Source organism: Drosophila arizonae, chromosome 4 (assembly GCF_054131065.1).
Source record: "Drosophila arizonae isolate 15081-1271.41 chromosome 4, UAZ_ARI_1.0, whole genome shotgun sequence".
In the NCBI taxonomy this organism is placed as follows: domain Eukaryota; kingdom Metazoa; phylum Arthropoda; class Insecta; order Diptera; family Drosophilidae; genus Drosophila; species Drosophila arizonae.
In genome coordinates this window covers 20766933-20787241 of record NC_142924.1, presented here as the reverse complement: position 1 = coordinate 20787241, position 20309 = coordinate 20766933, and the positions used below count along the sequence as shown (strand labels likewise).

Below are 20309 nucleotides of genomic sequence, written 5' to 3'. Positions count from 1 at the left end.
TCTGAGTTTGGTCTTTGTCTCAGTTTCGTTTCGTTTTTCTCTATTTTTTTTTGTGGTTTTTTTCTTTCATTTTTCTTCTGCTTATTTTTGGCACAACTTTTTTTCGCCAATACCTTCATCAATCATTACTTGTGTCACGCGCTGGGGACTTTGGGTCTGCATCCTCCTCGACTCCGGTTTGGCGGGTCGCGATTGCAGTGCCAGTGGATTAGACGGCGCCCTTTCCGGGTTAACAAATGAATTTCGCGCGATTGCCAGTGGCTGCCGTGCCCCCTGCCCTATGCCCCATGCCCCATGCCCCCATGTTCCCCAGCCCCCTATCAGAGAAAGACTTGAAAAGATTTTAACACATCGCATTTGGAAGGGGGAGGGGCAGGCGTCCAGGACGTGGCTTAAGTGAGGCGAGGTTTAGATTTTGGCGACAAAATCGAATGTTTGCGCCTGCTTTCTACACACACACACACAAAGTCGAAAATGCTGCGTAAAAGGGTAAACAATGACTGTTTTTCCACAACCACGTGGCTCGACTTTCTGCCAACTCCCTCATTTTCTTTTCTTTTCAATTTTTTTTTTTTATTTTTTGTGCCGACGAGCTGTGAAAACGCAGCGAAGCACAAAAATAATAACAAAACCCTCACAGACAGAGAGACGAGTGAGCGAGAGAGAGTGGAAGGGAAATCGAGCCAAGCCCAGCGCATATCGTATATATTGAAAGCAAAGAATGAGCAATGTTTTCCTTTGGCTTTTCCCTCTTTTTGATGATGTAATGAGCGTAATAATCAGAAAAACATGCGAAACGTTTCTGATTTAGCTGGCGTTGTGGCTGCTCCCGCTTCTGCTCCTGCTGCTACTCCTGCTCCTGCTTCTGTTGCTGTTGTTGTTGTTGTTGTTGTCAAGAGCAGATTGGATTGCAGTTGATTGAAATGTCCAAAAAGCTGACTTCATAAATTACCAACTGACAAGCTGTACAGGAATTTACAAGGATTTTTTCTTAGCTTCAATCGAAATTTTAAAGAGCCCGTCAAATTGGAGAGGCTGCAGGCGAAAATCTATATTATTTATTTATTTATTTTATATATGTAAATGAAAACTCATTTGAAATTGCAAAGCGGCTTATAGCCAGAGCAACGGAGCAGCCTTGAGCTGAAAATCTTTAAATGCATAGCATAAATACTTGATGGCGAAGAATGTCATGGAGCATACCTTAAGCAGATTACACTTAAATATTATACATGTATGTATGTGTGTGTGTGTGTGTGTGCGTGTATACATAATTAATTAAGAAATACCTGCAGCTGTTTACCGATATAAAAAGGATTCGCTTTTTGCATTAAAGTCAGCTTTCCTTTGTTTCTTATAAATTACATAATATATTGCAGTTTCTAAAGGCAACGGGCATGGCCGACTGAAGAATACCCATTTACAGCATAAGCACTATCAACTCCATTTATCAATTTGCCACGCCCCTGGTGGGTGAATCGAGTAAATATTGTCATTCGAAACAAGAGAATTAGTACCTAATTTCAAAGCTATACGGACATGGGGACAGACGGTCTTACAGTAAGACGGACACTATACAAAACTAATATATTCATTTCACTTTCGTGAATGAGCAGAGTGATTATGGGAACTCTTCTCTAGTAACCGCCCGATTAGAAAATACTCCGAGCCCCTAAGCTATGCCAACATTTTAGCTTACATCTGTATATTACATTCATACACCGAAACACATGCTCACATACATATGTACATAAACATATATGTAAATATGCTTGCCAGCTAATAATATATACAATTTTATGCAAATATTAAAATATGCTACTCGCAAACAACAATATGAGATTCTAGCTCCTGTCACACGACGACCGCATAATGTGCTAGGCATCGTAAATACAAAAATCTTCTACTTAAAACAAATAAGAATTCTTGGGCCTTAGGCTTTACTATGCGAAATGACTATGCAAAACCAAGGCCAAGGGCAAGTATCCAAAATAGAATAAATTTTTAGTTTTTATAGGTAGCAAAAAAACTACATAGTAAATTTCAAGTTTAGTTTAAAATTTTTTAAGATTCTTGTCTCTCAAAAATACTTCTTTTTCAAAATCGGAAAATTGAGTTATCGAAAATATAGTCAAAATTGTTACTTCACAGACGGATGGATAGAACGTCGGATAGAATGACGAATAGACGAACGGACAGAGTTAGGTCGAATCAGGTCGTCGTCTTAATCAAGAATAAGCATACTTTATGGAATATTACGTAGAACTAAACTATCAATCCGGGCGGAATAGATAATATACCATATTATGATATTTCTCAAGATTCAAATGATGTTGATTTCGCAGCTCTATTACTTATGTACATAATTATGATTGTATGCATGACACTGATGCCATTTTAGCTTTATTCCCGTCATATTTAGCTTGTTTCAAATACCTATTACGGGAAATAATCAATAATCACGGCAAGATTTTACAAAACGGGCTTTTACTTTTAGTTTTGTTAATTTAGCAACATTTTGGCTTTAGTAACTTCGGTTTTACTTAACAAAATTTCCGTAGCTAGCCTACGCACAGTAAATTGAAAAGCAAAAGATCCGCAATTATATAAAATATGTAAAAATATTTAGAAAAAGTTCAATTTATTTGACCTTTTTCTGTATACATAAATAAAACATCAAGTTTCTTGGTCGGTCGGAATCGTTTTCTTCCTACACATGGCATGGGTCTGCGCCTTCCGCTGCTGCGTGACATTCGTCACGCTTCTTCTTCTTCGGATGTGGGTGCCCAGAAGGCGGTTCAGGAATTTGAGAACGAGATTGTCCTTCGAGAGTCTCGCTTCGAGACCTTCAGCAATCCCATGGCTCACTGCTCATAGGGAGCTTGGCCCACCACCTCTTGGCTCTTCCCTTCAAGTAATTTGTTTCAAATAAGTTTGTCGAAGCCGCTATTCTTCAGTGTTCCATCATGTATATATGAATTTCATAATTCTTCGTTAAATGCAAAAAAAATAAATAAAATAAAATAAAATAAAAATAAAACAGTCTAACCACTCGACGATGGCTACATCACCGATGTGTGTCTCTTGACAGTGGATATGCACACACCCACTCACTCACACACACACATTCACTCTGTCACGCTTCTTACCGAGGTTTACCCCAACTAAATCCAGGAGAGGAAAGTTGTTTCTTCTATGTGACGAATTTGTAAAGGTTGTCAATTCAATTTCCCGGTACTACTCTAGCTGTTTCCCATTTCCCATTGTCTTTATCTTCCTTTCTCATATTTAGCTCTTCTTCTTTTTCTCTACACTTCTATAATTGAAAATAGATTAATATTATTGATATATTAATGCACTCCTTTGCACTCCTTTATTATTTATTTGTTTATTATTTAATTAATATTTGCTCAATATTTTTCTTTATATAGATCTCACTCAGCCTACCATTCTCTCTAACTCTCTGTCCTTTCATATCACTCTCACTGTCTATCTCCTTCATACGTCCTCTATTTCTTCACACTTTGCTTTTCCTCTCACTCTCTATATTCCATGCTTTGCATTAAAATGCTATTAAATTCTCTGCTCCAAATGCCCTACGAATCCTTCCTAACTTTTCCAAAGTTCAGGAGCTTCAACAGTTTCAGCAAGCAGCATAAATATTTATTATTTCTTTCTTTTTTTTCAGTCTGCAATCTGCAGCCAAGGTCTAAGTCGATGTTTTATCGAGTGCTAGAAAATTGGCAAAGTTAAATTTTATATATATTATATATGTACATAAGTACAAGCAGATATATAGGCAACAAAATTCAGGCCGTCATAAAAAAATTGTTTATAATGTGCAACAGTTTATGGCCTAAACGTAACTAACGATTCGTTCTGGCCACTTGTGGACCCAGGCGGGCTGCTGAGTACCGATAAATAAGAGTAATGTGTGGAAACTGCAAAGAAGGAAAAGAATGAAAGAAAGGGAATGGAGTGAGCTAAGAGCGGGAGAGGGAGAGAGAGAGCGAGTGGAGCTGGAGTAGCCTCTTATAATGACCCTGGACGAGCAGTTTATGGTTAAAGAGCAGACTTGCAGGATTCCACATTGGAGGCTCACAGCTACAGGAAGAGGCGACACGATGTGTTGGCAACTGCCTGCTGCCTGCTGCCTGCTGCTGCCTGCTGGCTTCCATCTATGTGCCTGCTGCTCGCCAGGACACACAGCGGGATATTCCACGCTGGTTATGCAAAGTAATGCAAAATGGCAACGGCAACTGCAATTGGTATACCCCATTATCCCGGCCAGGAGCCCATTCCTATAATGCTGCCCTCCTCCAGTCGACCCGGCCCGCCTTTACCTAGCCATGCCCATGTCCTTTGACGTTGTTGTCTTTCCAGCTGTGCTGCTTGCCATACACACACACATGTGTGTGTGTGTGCGAGAGTGTGTGTTTGACTGGGTGTGCTCGTCTCTGCCATAGAGTTTTTTTTTTTTTCTTTTTATATTGGCTCGGCTTGATAACGCATATTTTTGGCTTATTTTGCAGCTTACTGCTGCGGCAGCAATTTTGTGGGCTACTATTATGAGTGTGTGTGCCCTGTTGATACCCTGTACGATTATTTGATGATTCTTTTAAATTTATATTTATATTAAATTTTAAATTTACTAAACATCAGACAAATTTATTTTTTTTTTTTTTACAGCATTCTGGACTTAGCTCTTGGCTCACCTGTCAGATTCAAATTCGTAAATACATAAATCTTGTCTTCCATGAATTTCAATTTTAGAAATATTTTTTGTTTTTATTTGTACTTAAAAAAAATTCAAATATATATATAAATATATATATTTTTTTTTGCAATCTGTTTTATACTACACAAAAAGCAAATGTATTAAAAGTAAGGTTTGAACATATATGAGATCGATCTCACATCATAGTGTTATTATATATCTATAAATCAAACTTCGGTTTGTATGGAAAAATTAACAATTGCTATTTTAAAGAAAAAATAAATAAATAAATTTTATTTAAATATAAAATAAATTAAAAAAATATACAATGGAGGACAAAAGTATTTTGACAAAACATTGCAAAAACTCAAACCGCTTTTTATATACATATATTTATGTAATTAATCATTACATATGATTATTTGATTGCTTTCTTATAAATTGCCTAAAATTAAAGATTAATATAGATTAATATAAATCTCCCTTTCCTTTATCCCACTTCGCAATACTCTCTCCCTCTCTCTCCCTCTCTCTCTCTCTCTCTCTCTCTCTCTCTCTCTCTCTCTCTCTCTATCTCTCTCTTACCCATTTTTTATATATTTTTTGTATTTATTTTACTCTAACTTATATCTGTTTTTTGGCAAACTATAATCATTTAATGAGCAATATATAGCAATCGAATGAAAAGATATATTGATATGAAAAAAAGAATCATAACTGAAAGACCTGAAATGTAACTGAAATAATAGAATTGTAGGTATAGTTATAGATGTAAGATTCTTATCGGGTTCTGCATGAGGAAGTATAGTCTCTAGTCAATTTGATTGTAATAATTCACACTCCGCCAGGCATTCGCTTTGCATTTTTAACTATTCTACAAGCCTGCTATTAATATTCTGTGCTCTATTTTATAGCAGGGTATCTATCAGTCAATATGCCTGCTTTGATATTGTTCTGTGTGTATTCGTTTTTTTTTTTATAATTTTTTTTCGGCAGCTGCGGTTTGCCCTGCTCTGCCCTGTTCAGCTCTGGTCGACTGACGGTGCCAGCCGCCTGCCGATAATCACGCCGTTGCCCATCAACCGGAAACGGGCGCGCCGCCATCTTGTTTCTGCGCCAGTGTATGAGTGTAGCTGATTGTGTCTGTGTGCCCGCGCCAGCCTCTATATGGTATGGAAAATATGCGTGCGACTGCCATAAAGTGGCAGCTCTGTCGAAATTGCAGTCGCTGCGGTCCAAGTGCTCGCCCGGCTTGCCAATCTGCGACCCGGCTGCATGCCAAAGTGCACGACGTATATTGGATTTGCCAATCATAAACTGAAGCCAACTGCATAATCTATGCACTTCACATGCAGAAACAGCTACACACAGTCAGCCACCCGCGCACACACACACTCACAAACACAAACACACATACCAACATACATTTGAAACGCCAATGGAATATATTAAAGTTCGGTTGGCTTAAATGCAAAGTGGCGTTGCATGAAATTGAAAATGGGAACAATTTCTAGCCTGGAATATGCAGGACGACAGAAATTAGCTTGGCTAGTAAAGCATGTCCGGGACAACAGCTGTAACAGCAAATAGAAGTAGAAGTAGAAGAAGAAGATGAATTTTGCAAATGTCTACGAATTTTTTATTTCAAATGAAAAACCTAATACGCAGGAGGCAATGCAATTGAATAAATTCCATGAAATGTGCAAAATACATATATTTCTTATTTATTCACTCTAAAGGTTCATAAATTACAAATGGACAAAATGCATTCACCTTTTATTGTGCTTGCCTCAATGGAATTGGGTTTCCCATGAAAATGTAATTCTGGGATATTTGGCTTCATCTTAATGACTTGGATTTGTTTAGTATATTAAATGAATTCAATGAAAGCTTTTGTTTTGTCATACTTTAAAAGATATAATTTTCCTCTTTTCCTCACTCACTCTTCGTCTCTCTCTATCTCTCTCTCTCTCTCTCTCTCTCTCTCTCTCTATTTCCTTCGCTTTTTCGAACTCTCTCTGTCTGGTTACATTTTAAATTAAGCATACTACGTCTCTATTTCATTATCTATCTCTATCTCTCTATATCTGTCTTTCTCTCGCGCCGTCTTTCATTCTCTTCCTGTATCTTCCTCACTCTCTGTTCCTCAGTCACTCTCTTTCTCTCTGTCTCTCTCTTTATCTATCTCTCTTTCTCTCACTCAATTTCTTGATTACTTTATTCCAAGAAGAGTAACAAGATTTCGATTATCTTCCATTGTTTCTCTAATAATCATCTCCCTCCATTATTTAGCTTACTTTCAAATGGAAAATATTAAATATTACCCCTCTCTCTCTCTCTCTACCACTTCCCATCACCTTCCAGCTTTCTTAACTAAATGTTCAGTATTATATACTTACTACTCTCTCTCTCTCTTTCTCACTCTCCCTCTTTCTCTCTATCTCTCCCTCTCTCTCTCTCTCTCTCCCTCTCTCCCCCTCTCTCTCTCTCCAATATAAAACATATTTGGCGTGTTTCTCAGAGCATTTTCTGTATCTCTTCACATCTCTTTCTATGTCTCACTCTAGTTGCCGTTCCAAAAATGAAAACTATTTGAAATATATGCATTTATACTCCAAAACTGTTGACATTTATGGCCAGCCATATAGCCGCAACTTTATGCTTGAGCACATAATCATAAGTTCGTACTTATCCTTTCCTGAATGCCATATTCCGAATTCAAATTCAAATGTGAATCGTCTTAGCCAAAGTTTTTTCTTGCCATTTTCTCTTTTTTTGTTTTTGTTGTATTTTTTTTTGTTTTTTTTTTGTTTTTTTTTTTGTTGGCGCATTGCATGTGGTGCGTGGTTGTGTGGCTCTGGCTGTGGCTGTGGCTTAAAACAACCGCCAATAATAACAATAACTATTTTTTAGATCTGCTTAACAGCCAATGTAGTTAAAAACCAAATGTTTTTCTCAATTGCCAACGCTCCTTGTTGCTTTTGTTGCGCTGTGTGTGTACGTGTGTATGTGCCAGCTGTGTGTGTGTTGGTGTTTTTGTTGCAAATGGGCTGCAGAGACAGCAGCGACGACGCTTGCCAAAAACAATTCCCACTGAATTTTTACAGTCGAAATAATTTTTAATTTACATAAATGGCGGCCTGCTCTATATATGTATATGTATATGTATATATATATGTGTGTGTGTGTGTTGGTGTGTGCTCGTGCAAACCAGCCGGAAGCCGCTTTGAAGCGTTGCTGACTGTCTGCGTCTTGGCCTGGAGTGGCGCCTCCCTTTCCACATTTCCTCGGCTTTGTCGCATTTGCGACGCATAATTTTTGGGTTTTGCATTGTTCGACGTTGCAATAGTCAGCAGAAAAGCAGAGATAGAGCTGTCACGACTAATAGATACCCATTAGCTAGCACAGAGATATTGATATTGATATGCTAGAGTATGCTTTAGACATATAGATCTCTCAGAGTTTTCAGCATGGCTTACCTATTTTATATATGTCACGACTAACTGATACCCATTAGAGGGCACATTTAGATACAAATACGAACTAAATACCCATTAGATACTAGAATATGTCTAGATCATGCTTCTCAGTTTATACCGAATATTTTTTTTTATTATGGCTCTCATTTCTTATTATAGATTACGACTATAAAATACCCCTAGTTAAAGCGAATATTCTTCTTATTATAGCTCTCATTTCTTGTTTTAGATCACGACTATAAAATAGTTAGCACATAGAAACATGTCACAGCATGCTCAATCTATGCAGTCTTGGCTTTCTTCTCATTTTTCTAGACTCTCATTGACTTTTATATCTATTCCGATTAATACATACCCATTAGTTAGAATATCTATGTGATCAAATATGTTTTCTATATAAAATAAGTTGTCTGATCATCTGCCTCTCTCTCACCCTCTCTCTCTTTTTCACAATACAGGGTATTTCCCCCCCGAAAAATAATGAACACAAGAAAAATATTAACAATAAAAAAGCGTCTACAAAAGGCAGGCAGTTCCATGACCGGATGTATTTCCCGTTTTGGTTGTCTTTGTCGCATGTCAAATGCTTGGACATTTATCGATTTCTCTTAGCCGGCCGAAATTATCGTCATCATCGCTCATACGCCGCGTTGTGCCGTGTCCTTTGCCATGGAAATTGTATGAAAATTGTCACTTAAATTCCTGACGAAATTGTTGCTGTCGCTTCCTTCTGCTTTCGCAATTTCACTTCTTCTCCTTATTCTTGTCCATGGCCATCGCATTGTTGTTGTCCCCATGATAAATGACCAGCAAACATTCTCGTTTTGTGTCTGTCGCTTGATGCCATGCATAACATTTACACTAACTGCCTGCCAGCCAGCCTGCTTGACTGCTAGCCTGCTTGACTGCCAGCCTGCTTGACTGGCTGACTGCTTGCTTGTCTCTCTCAACTCGCATCGCTTAATCCACAAAATATACATAAATACGTACAATTTTTCTACAAGCTTGTAACTTTGTGCATTTATTTTGCGTCTGAACAACTTCTGCCCGACTCTGGAATTAATCATGCCACAATTATGCCGAGCACATAGTCCCTTGCACAAGTTGTGAGCAATTTACGAGCTATTGCAGCTTCTGCGTCAGCCATCAGCCTTCAGTCTACAGCATTCAGTTTCAGCTTCAGCTTCAGTTTCATCTACGGCTTTCAGCTGCAGTTTAAAGTTCTATTTAAGATGTTTAAGATATGCATGAAAATCAAGATAAATATATAAATATATATATAATATTATATAATATATAATTGTATTAAAAGTATTTAAATTGTTGATTAAAGAATCAAAACTATAAAAATTAAAACAAAACCAAAAAAATCGTGTATATTTATCTAATATATACAAACATATATGTATTGAATTTTCATAGGTCTGGTACTTCTAGTATATTCGAAATATGATCAAAGCCGTATTTTGTACATTTGTAGTTGGCAATGAGGCTGGCGAAATTCGCTGCGACGCGAGGACTACGGCCTCTCACGTACAGCCCATAGATGAAGCCAGAAACGACGACTTTCATGGCGCCCAGATTGTCGACGAATCGTGTCGGCTTGTAGGAGGTCGTACGAATATAGTTGCCATCGAGATCCATCAGCCCGATCTTTTGTATACTCCATATGAAGACCACAAAGGGCCGTTTCATATTGATCCCGAATCGCAAGCGCAACATCTCATCGATGTTGACGCAGCCCTCTCTCGCCGACTTCCAGCCCGTTTCCTGGGCCAGCGACCCATAGAAGAACACATAGTCACAGTAGTCGACCAGGGGCCAAATCGCAGTCAAGTCCGTATCAAAGTCCATCGATATGATAATCTTATCGCTTTGCGTTTGATTGTAGGCATCGACGGCTCGCATCATTTGAATGGTTATCTCTGGCCGGCAGCCGCGAAAGTGTATCCAACCGTATGTGCTCAGATCTAGTTTCTCGAAATCCTCCAGAGTGGGATACGGAAAGGCGTTATTGCAAGTGACAACATGGGTGGTGCGCGTCCGCCGATTGACAACCACCGACGAGAATGGCGGATCGTCCATGCACTGCGGACAATGATGCGACTTGATGCCACGCGACGTCAAATCGCGCTTTATACACGCACACATGGGCGACGAGCACAGGACTCCAAAGAACTCCACATCGACACCAAGGTTTCGCAGGATTGTACAATTGTTGCCTGCATTCCCGCCGCGCTGACAATAGCCCACGCCGCTCTTTTCCGTCCTGCTGAGTTTGGGAAATCGCTTGACAATCGATATGCAATCCATAGTCGAATTACCCACACACAACACTGTCTTCTTGGCCGCGGCCAAGCTGAGAACTCTATTCGATTCGTCCATTCTGCAATGCCAAACAGGAAACTATATTCTGTGAATTGATTTTTTTAGACTCATAATTTTGAAAAATAAGAATATAAATATATAAATAAAATGTAGTGACTTTTAAATGCTACTCTACAACATTTTCTAACACCTAAACAATATTGCCAGCTTCAATGGTATAAGGTAAACAAGTAAGAAGGCTCCAGTCGAGACTGCTCGACTAGGAGATACCCTGAACCCTCTAAGCTGATATTCTAATTATTCTGCACTTCTTTTATGCACACATACATACACATGCATCCACACGCACGCATAAGCCTGCGCTCTGCTAACTGCGCGGTAAGCAGCGACTGCGCTTGGGCTGCGCTGCAGTGTGGGCAATATTATGAGAATTTATTTGTCGAATAATTTCTTTTGTAGACATACGATCTTAATGAAAGTTTTAGAGTGTAATCATATGGTATATATGTGTGTACATTCCAAAGCACAAGTCTCTAGTATTTGAAATGCGTCTTTTACAAATTGGTGGAAAAGGGGGCGTGGTATCCAAAATCTGTAAATTACAAAATCTTTGTATCGATTAACTTAATATACAACGAAAATTTGAAGACTCCAGGTCTACAAGTGTTCAAATTAGGCTAAAAAAACAAAATCAATTTTTCGATTAATCTCGATAAAAAAGTTATCGGACGATTTATCGAAAAAATAAAGCAAACTCGTACTGCGTATGGTACACACGAGTATGCATGCCAAATTTCAGCTCTCTAGCTCTTATAACTTCTGAGATCGACGCACTCATACGGACGGACGGACGGACGGACGGACGGACGGACAGACGGACAGGGCTATATCGACTCAGCTCGTCACGCTGATCAAGAATATATATACTTTGTGGGGTCTGCCACGCCTCCTTCTGCCCGTTACATACTTTTTCACAAAACCATTATACCCTGATTTCCCATTTTCAATGGGTTCAGGGTATAAAAAGTAGGAGTAATAAATTAAAGAACATATTAGCTCCTTTCTGTTGGGAACAGAGCCAAATGGTTGGTAAAGTCACCGGTCAGTGGTAAAGTTCAATACCTGATGCTCGATATGCGAATAAATTAATCGATATCTATATATCGATTATTTGAAATAAACTGAAATAATAATGATTTCAAGACAATATGGAGAGCAACAAATTTGTACAATTGGTATTTATACATATCGTATATAAAACCACTGACCCGAGCCTATAGAGACTAAGCCGAGCAAATACGAAGTTGACTAGACCCTTATGCTCATTTTTTTCTACGTAGAAAAAGTTTGCTCTACTCTCTTCTATGTGTTGTATGGTCAGTGATAAAACGAAGCTAGAATGCTAACAGCAACAGAGAGTGTTCCCATTGGTCACTAAAATCTCGATTTCAACGACCATTACCTGGCGTCGGGCTCAACATTTGAGCGTGATTTAGTGCCAGAGTGAAAGAGGCCCTATATAAAGGGCATCAGCTGCAGCATTTATTCAGTCGCCCATACCTGGTGGGGGTCAGTCGTACAGTGCAGAAAAGTGAAATGAGGTGAGTGATCGTTCAGCTAAGCTTTAAACACTTGAGGAAAAACTTGGCAAAAATTCTTAGAGGAAATGCCTGAAGGAAATACTTAGTGAAAATACTCGAAGGCAATGCCTAAAGAAAAACAGAGCAAACAGAGGAATTACTTAGAACAAATAATTGGAAAAAAATGGTAGGCTTGAGAGAAATTCTAAAACACCCAAAACTATATTTAAAATTGAGAGACTGACTCTAATAAAGAAGCGATAAATATCGATAGAAACAAAGTAGATCTGCAAGTGCTATATGTATGTACAAGTTTCAACTTCTGTTACCTTTATAATGAAAATTGTGCTTAGTATTTACTTGTAACACCCACGAGCAATAGCGTTTATTTCTAGCCTTAAAATCAATGACATTGAACTGCAGCTGCATCTACTAATCTATGTACTGGAAAAACATTGAAATCACTTGAGTGACTTTATAAGCTGCCACAGTCTTCAATTAACACTTTCTTGGTTGTGGCGCCAGAGTTCGAGCCCAACGATTCAACCTTACGAATGACATCCATGCCCTCAACAACTTTGCCAAAGACAACATGTTTGTTATCCAACCAGGTGGTTTTCTCAGTGCAAATAAAGAACTGCGAGCCATTTGTATTGGGTCCGGCATTGGCCATTGATAATGTGCCGGGACCCGAGTGCTTCAGCTCAAAGTTTTCATCCGGGAATTTGTGGCCGTAGATGGAGCGTCCTCCAGTGCCATTCTGATTGGTAAAGTCTCCGCCTTGACACATGAAATTTGGTATAACCCGATGGAATGGAGAGCCCTTGTAGCCGTAGCCCTTCTCTCCGGTGCACAAAGCACGAAAGTTCTCGGCGGTCTTTGGAACGACGTCCGATCGCAGCTCCATTACGATGCGACCCAGCTTCTCCCCGCCTGCATTAATGTCGAAGAAAACACGAGGTAACGACGACATTTTGGCTTGCTTGCAAAACCTACGAAACAAAGCCAGCTCTGAAAAAAAATAAATAAAATATATATATATACATATATAATAATAGAAATAAAAGCAAAAAAAAAAAATATATTTTACTGACTTGAAAACTAAAACAAATAAATGTGAAATAATTTCAGATTCGTTCTGTTCTGTAACTCGAGCAGGAATACTGAGTCGAGAATAAAATGTTAAATAACCACTTTAACTAACACACAAACTCAAAGCCTACTAGAGATTACCGAATTTTAGTTTCATTCGATATATTTTTGTGAAGTGAAACTAATTATCATAGTCAAACAGATATTTTAATTGATGTAACTAGCTAAATATAATTTTATAAATTTAGAATTTTTAAACCTTTTGATATATTTCAATAATTTATAAATTAAGAATGGTTTCTTTTTTTATTTAAATTAAAATTATAAAAAAAATTTTTAGTTATTAATATAAATTTAATATCCTGAGATATCCCATATATTTATATACTACACAAAAATATTTTTTTTTTTAAATATATTTTTTTTTATTTTTGTATTTTAATATACCACACTGCTCATCTTAAATTATATTATACTATGCATATTTTAATATATTACATTATAATTATATTATAAATTATGAGATTTATAAGTTTAAGGGAATTTAAAAAAAACTGAATAAATTTAATTACTAGCATGGAATAATTATTTATAAAACTATTTCATATACTTATCGAAGATCGCACTTATCCACATTGAATGCTTGGAAACCCAATTTCGTTATATTTTGCTAAAATTCTTTCAAATATATTTTAAAGTTTGAACTGCTTTCCTTGTTATTGGAAATTTGTTAGGAATGAGGCCAAATCGCGCTCTGAGCATAACCAAGCCCATGCTATGTGTGGGCGGTATGAGCGTTGACATCGTGGAGCAATGCAACTCAATGCCCGCGGGAAAGTCGGATCATTTATCCGTGGAGGCGCATTGGCTGCGAGGTGGCCATGCGAGCAATGTGAGCTACGTGCTCCGCTTGCTGGGCGCCCAGGTGGAGTTCCTTGGCGTGCTGAGTCGGTCCAGCTTGCTGCGAGAGATTCTGGCGGAGATGTAGCATATCAACATCGACTTGAGCCATTGCCCGAGAACAGACACTTTGCAATTTATTCTTTAATTTAGTGTAATATTTAAAAGCAAAAACTTCCATAAAAGCAACTCCAGTGCATCACGTTAATATTATTTGGTAAAGGAGTAAGGAAGGGATCTACTTAACTCTTCCTTTTAGAAGTTCAAGCATTGGAAAATAAAGTTTATTTTCCCCTGCCACAAGATGCAAATATCTAAAATTGTTGGCAATCCGATAAAGATGAAGATTTGAACCTTTATAAACAAAGTTGGCGATGAAATAATTTGGAACTATCTCTAAACAAAAAGATTGTAGGTACGTCACTATATTTTTTGTAGACTAAGGCTCTAAAACTGCCAAAGTTTCGTTTTCAGTATGCCACGCCTAAAATGTATTTGTGGGTCATCAATAAAGGAGGCAGTATATATAACTATCGAATTTTCAAATTTCTATCTCTGTCGGATGCCATATTTTAGAGGTTAGCCACGCCCTCTGTGGTCGCAAATATATCCACAATATACGAATTTCGTTGGTCTGTCAACGCGAGTATATATACAAAATATCAATTCTTTAAGGTTTTAACAATACGGTTCCTGAGATACCAGAGATTGTACTTCTCATGCCACTGTTGGATATGCATGGTATAAATCTTAACACTTTATCAGAGAAGACAACAGAAATCATTGTCCTCTGGTTCAAATAGATTTTTAAGTCTGTCAGTTCTGAATAAAAGTTTAGATAAAAGCTGTGCATGGAGATCGTACGGAGCTAAGGGTATCTTCTAGCGGAACACCCTCAACTAGGGAATTTTTAATTTTCTTACTTAGTATTAAAATAGATACTAAAGAATTTAATATTTGACAGCCCATTTACGGCCCACATTTTGTACAAATTATTTCAAATTTTAATTTAAATTTAAGATTTTAAATTTTTTATTTCTTTTCTCAACTATGAACTGCGCTCTGAGCATAACCAAGCCCATGCTATGTGTGGGCGGCATGGGCGTTGACATCGTGGAGCAATGCAACTCAATGCCCGCGGGAAAGTCGGATCATTTATCCGTGGAGGCGCATTGGCTGCGAGGTGGCCATGCGAGCAATGTGAGCTACGTGCTCCGCTTGCTGGGCGCCCAGGTGGAGTTCCTTGGCGTGCTGAGTCGGTCCAGCTTGCTGCGAGAGATTCTGGCGGAGATGGAGCACATCAACATCGACTTGAGCCATTGCCCGAGAACAGACAAAAGCCCGGCTTTCACCACGGTTGTGATAGATCGCCAGACTGGCTGTCGCTCCATTCTGCAATGCAGCAGAAAATTTCCATACATCGGCATAGAGGAGTTCAAAAAGCTAGACCTCGATCGCTATGGCTGGGTGCACTTCGAGGCGCGCAACAAGCTGGACATCATTCCCATGATGCGGGCCATACACAACTACAACAGCGGACGCACAGAGCGCATCAAAATATCACTTAAGGTGGATGGCTGCTACAACGAGAACAAGGATCTCTTCGACATGTGCCACTACTTGATATTCTCGAGGCAGCTGGCCCTGGATCTGGGCTGGCGCACGGTGAAGGAGACCTGCTTGGGACTGGATAAGACTCTGCCCTTGCCACACTCGATTCAAGTACGCAGACCAAACATCCTTTGCTCCTGGGGACCGTACGGTGCTGGCTGCCTGGACACCAACGGCCAGTACTACGACCTGCCGCTCCCTGCTGGCAGGAAACCGATCGATACTTATGGCGTCGGCGAGTGCTTCACAGCTGGCGTCATCTATGCGCTGTACTTGAGGAAGATGCCCCTGCCTGCGGCTGTGGCCTACGGCAATCGTGTGGCGGTGTTTAAGACGACGCGAATGGGCTACAATCACATAGCCAAATTCCAGATCTATCCGGTGACCATAGATAATGATGATAAGCTGTCGGAACATTATTCGGAGGATGATGAGTCAGAGCATTTCATTTGTAGAAAGTACATGAATCGCAAATTTGAGACTAGCGATGGAAAACTATCTACCAAATTAATGAACAGATTCGAAATAAATGAGCCTAAAGATGTTTCGAATGCCAACAGTGAACAAGAAATCGAGCCAGAGGATCAACAGGCGTCGACCACAGGCCAGCAACCAGCACGGCGTATTTCGAAACGTCATATGTCACACGGGCGTAGAAAAAGTGGTACATTAAGGGTGTCCCTACCTAAGAGGAGTATTACGGAAACAAAATAAACCATGAAAAAAATCTATATTTGGGAATAAAAACATTTAAATCTGTATTTGAATGTAGATCTAATATTTAGCTTTCCAAGTCGCCACAGTCCTCAATAATAATTCTCTTGGATGTCTTGCCAGAGTTCGAGCCCAGTGATTCTATCTTTCGTATTACTTCCATACCATCAATTACCTTGCCAAAAACAACGTGCTTATTGTCCAGCCACGAGGTCTTGCCCATGCATATAAAAAACTGCGACCCATTCGTATTGGGTCCGGCATTGGCCATCGACAAGGTGCCGGCGCCGGAATGCTTCAACTCAAAGTTTTCGTCCGGGAATTTGTGGCCATAGATGGAGCGTCCTCCAGTGCCATTCTGATTGGTAAAGTCTCCGCCTTGACACATGAAATTTGGTATGACCCGATGGAATGGACAGCCCTTGTAGCCGTAGCCCTTCTCTCCGGTGCACAAAGCTCGAAAGTTCTCGGCGGTCTTTGGAACTACGTCCGTACGCAATTCCATGCAAATGCGACCCAGCTTCTCTCCATCCGCGGTCACGTCAAAGAAAACATGAGGAAAGGACATGCTTGGGAAGCTGAAAAAAAAACTTTATAAAGCCTAAACAATAATGAACGATAAATGAAATAAAGCCTACCTAACCTATAGAAGTATATACTGAGTAAACTGATATTTCAAATTGTTTAAGAGATAGCTATGTATACATATATATATCTTTATCAAGAATTAAATACGTGAATATATTCTGCTCTTCAATATAAGAATAAATCAATTATATTGCTCTAGACGGAAGTATCCGGCAAGGACATACCCGAACCCTTGCGCAGAAAAAGACTTATCTTCCAGCTATTAATTCCATACCCTTTTTTCAACTCTTTTAAAATCAACTAATAAATTACTGATTGAATTCCGAATTAATTTTCTTTGGCAGCATTTTAAAGAGCTTAAGAAAAATAATAAATAATACGTAATAAAAATGTTTTCCCTTGCAACGACGCCCAAAGGTCAAAGCCATAAATTGGTGTAAAAAGTCGCAAAAATGGCAAATGAAAATGGAAAACGGAAAATGGAAAATTGTTGTCTCGGCTAGCGATGCTGAGCGAAAAAAAATGTCACATAACCTTAAACCGTTTAAACCGGCCATTCATTACGTATGCGCCACGTTGGCCAGCGATAATAATTACCTTGCCGTCCAGCCCCAACTGCTGTCAAGGTAATAAATTATCAGCTATATATGTATATAGATATATATACATATAAATTCAATTGATTGCAGATGGCTGCATCACCATTTTATATTCGTGTTGAAAAGGGTTAACATTTGGAGCATTTCTCTTTGGAATGCCTTTTTCATGGGCTTTTGGGCTATTTGAATTATGGCTAGATTATTTAAATAAATTGCAATATCAACGTAGAGATTTCGGACACCCAATTGCTGCAGGCCAGCTGATGAAGCTCCAACAGATTAAGGACTTAATATCTCTGCAGTCACACAATTTATATAGTATCAACAGAACGGGTTAACGAAAGTAAATAGTTATGAGATTTATATTTATATATGTACGAGAATGTCTCTTTAGCCTTAAATTTCATGCATGTATATGTATATTTGCATATACATATCTCAGATAGTATTATGATTTCCTTCAAAGTAATCAACAATATTCATTATTCATATTCATAGCAAAGGTCAGTATGATAAAATAATCACGGAAAACAATCCTTTTAATATCTGGACATGTAAATATAGTCTGGAAATCTTACCATGGAAATAATGGCATGCCGTAATATTCTGTACTTCTTTACTTTAATCTATTGATCTTTTGACTGACTGATGTATAATCTGTGATCTATTGATATATTGATCGATATTTAATCAAAGAACTATTGATCTAAGTTTTTGCCCACGAGTTCATAAGTCTGCTGGCTTAAAATAAATGTATATAAAAATAAAAACAAAGCAAATATCTTAAGTTAAATTTGAAGAAATATATTAAAGTACTTTATGTCTAATTCTTGAAAATCTCTGGGAATAAAAAATTATATTTATATAAATATATATACATATATATTCATTATAGAACTTTTACTCTAAGAATTACATATACTCACGCATAAATAAAATTAAATATTTGGCATCGAGATTAAGAGGCACGCTTCATTTATTTGCATTCTCAGTGAATGGCTCACATAATTTTCTATATGACGAGGGAAGGCAATGGGGGTGATGGGGTGAGTTGGGCAGAGTGGACAATGCAGACCCCAAATGAAGGGCATTCCTTATCATCTTATTTGCATTTGGCTGGCTGTGGAAAAAATTTCAAATGCCTAAACGCCCTAAATGTGCAGAATTTTGATTTATGTAAGTGCCACATGCCTCCTGCCCTGCTCCCCTAAGCAGCCGGCGTAAAGCCCCAACACCCCAGTTGCCAGCCTCCAACCAACCTCACCTCACCCTCAAGTGTCCGCAATTAATTTTTATTTCCAACGCAGTTCATTTTAGTGGCAAGTCCAGAGGGTGGTTCCCATCACACTGCTGGAGACAAGTGTGCCACAATAAACACACCTCCAAGCCAGAGCTAAAGATAAACACCAAGTTGGGCCTACATGATCGACTATGGTATACCCTGCTTAATTGTAGACTGACTGATTTGTTTACCTAATTTGAATGTGGAATGAGAATGTGTGAAGGTTTGTCCACATATATTACATATGTATATGTATTATTGATATAGTATATCTGATGCTTCCTCAGTTTCTTATTATTTTAATTATGTTTACTTTCACGTTTTGAACTAGTCATAAGTCATGATACTATGAATAACTTCGTCATAGAAATAGATTAAAACATATCAATTCATTACCTTTATTAGCTAACATAATCTAAAATTAATTAAATAGAATAGTGTTATAATAAACCTAGGTCTGTGTTCCTCTATAAATTTACGAAAAATATTCCATCTTTATTATATGCTCTTCTATGCATCCACATATATCTTCTGTTCTCATCCTTTCTATCATCAGATTTATGCCCATTAATTCTTAAAAAAACAATACACAACGATTTTATTCAACATATTTTCTTACATTTAATATTCCTGTTGCATATGTGCACTGCTAGCCGAATATACCCGATTGCCAAACGTCAACTCATTAGCACTGACTTCTTCCACTTTGCGTGTGAAAGACAGTGGAGAGGCGTTTTACTTCCTGCTCAACTGTTTATGGTAAAAAATCAACAATAGAAAAGATGTAAAAAAAAAGAAAATTGTGAATAATTTTTGTAGTCGCTGATTTTACAGCTAAGAAATTGGAGTGTGTGTATGTGTGTGTGTGTGTGCAGCATGATGACCTCATTAATTTTCAATCTGAGCTGGATTACATGCCTGCTGCCCAGTTGTCCAGCTGACGGCCACGCCCACAGTCAGGCGCATGATGAATCTCTTCCCTGATTTCGTGGCACATTCTTTGTGCCCCGCCCACAATTTGGCCCCCCTCTGCCGCACTAATTTATGATGATAAATGAGTTTCAATCAAGCGGCAGAAGTGAAGCCAAAGTCGGCCAGTTTCCGTCGCGGCAGCCGCAGCTCCTTTCGTCCTGCCTTGGCGATCCTGCAGGACCTGGCATTGGAGCTGAAGCAGCAGCTGACTGAAGCAGCAGTAACAGCAGCAGCAGCAGCAGCAGGAACAGCATCAGTCCAGTGGAAATTGTATGTATAAATTATCCATAATTTGATTTGACTTGGCTTGTCCTGACGCAGATTCCGCCAGCGTCTGTGGCATGAGGTTTTTCATTTGAATATTTATGAATAATTTTTTTGTATTATTTTCATATTTTTGGGGGGCAATATATAACAATTTCTGTTTTATTGTTTACTCGAATCTTT

General features: G+C 38.5%; 2 protein-coding genes and 2 pseudogenes across 6 annotated transcripts; 1 reads left to right on the top strand and 3 right to left on the bottom strand.

The window, feature by feature from the left end:
* Positions 1-9546: 9546 nt before the first annotated feature.
* On the bottom strand, positions 9547-10742 carry LOC108614724 (ketohexokinase). Its single transcript, XM_018008967.2, has one exon. The coding sequence runs from the start codon at positions 10579-10581 to the stop codon at positions 9613-9615; it is 969 nt and encodes a 322-aa protein (XP_017864456.1). The 5' UTR covers positions 10582-10742; the 3' UTR covers positions 9547-9612.
* A 1717-nt stretch (positions 10743-12459) lies between these two features.
* LOC108614725 (peptidyl-prolyl cis-trans isomerase pseudogene) lies at positions 12460-13351 on the bottom strand (annotated as a pseudogene). The gene is made up of 2 exons (XR_016269761.1): positions 13199-13351; positions 12460-13115 (listed from the first exon to the last, which is right to left on the bottom strand). The product of XR_016269761.1 is annotated as a peptidyl-prolyl cis-trans isomerase pseudogene (transcript).
* Positions 13352-14530: 1179 nt separating this feature from the next.
* LOC108614745 (ketohexokinase-like) lies at positions 14531-16468 on the top strand. Of its 2 annotated transcripts, none has more exons than XM_018008990.2 (2): positions 14531-14674; positions 15117-16468. In XM_018008990.2, exon 2 carries the CDS (start codon positions 15147-15149, stop codon positions 16419-16421), a length of 1275 nt encoding a protein of 424 aa, XP_017864479.1. In that variant the 5' UTR covers positions 14531-14674; positions 15117-15146; the 3' UTR covers positions 16422-16468. The 2 variants fall into 2 exon arrangements, with proteins under 2 accessions (XP_017864479.1, XP_089323277.1); XM_089467151.1 differs by having other exon boundaries at positions 14550-14674; positions 15164-16468.
* LOC108614746 (peptidyl-prolyl cis-trans isomerase pseudogene) lies at positions 16421-17140 on the bottom strand (annotated as a pseudogene). Of its 2 annotated transcripts, none has more exons than XR_016269769.1 (2): positions 17060-17140; positions 16421-16999 (listed from the first exon to the last, which is right to left on the bottom strand). The product of XR_016269769.1 is annotated as a peptidyl-prolyl cis-trans isomerase pseudogene, transcript variant X1 (transcript). The 2 variants fall into 2 exon arrangements; XR_016269770.1 differs by having other exon boundaries at positions 17065-17086.
* Positions 17141-20309: the final 3169 nt, after the last annotated feature.

Bases quoted from the DNA above. Each gene is read 5' to 3' on its own strand.
- LOC108614724 (XM_018008967.2), bottom strand. From the start codon at position 10,581: ATGGACGAATCGAATAGAGTTCTCAGCTTGGCCGCGGCCAAGAAGACA.
- LOC108614745 (XM_018008990.2), top strand. From the start codon at position 15,147: ATGAACTGCGCTCTGAGCATAACCAAGCCCATGCTATGTGTGGGCGGC.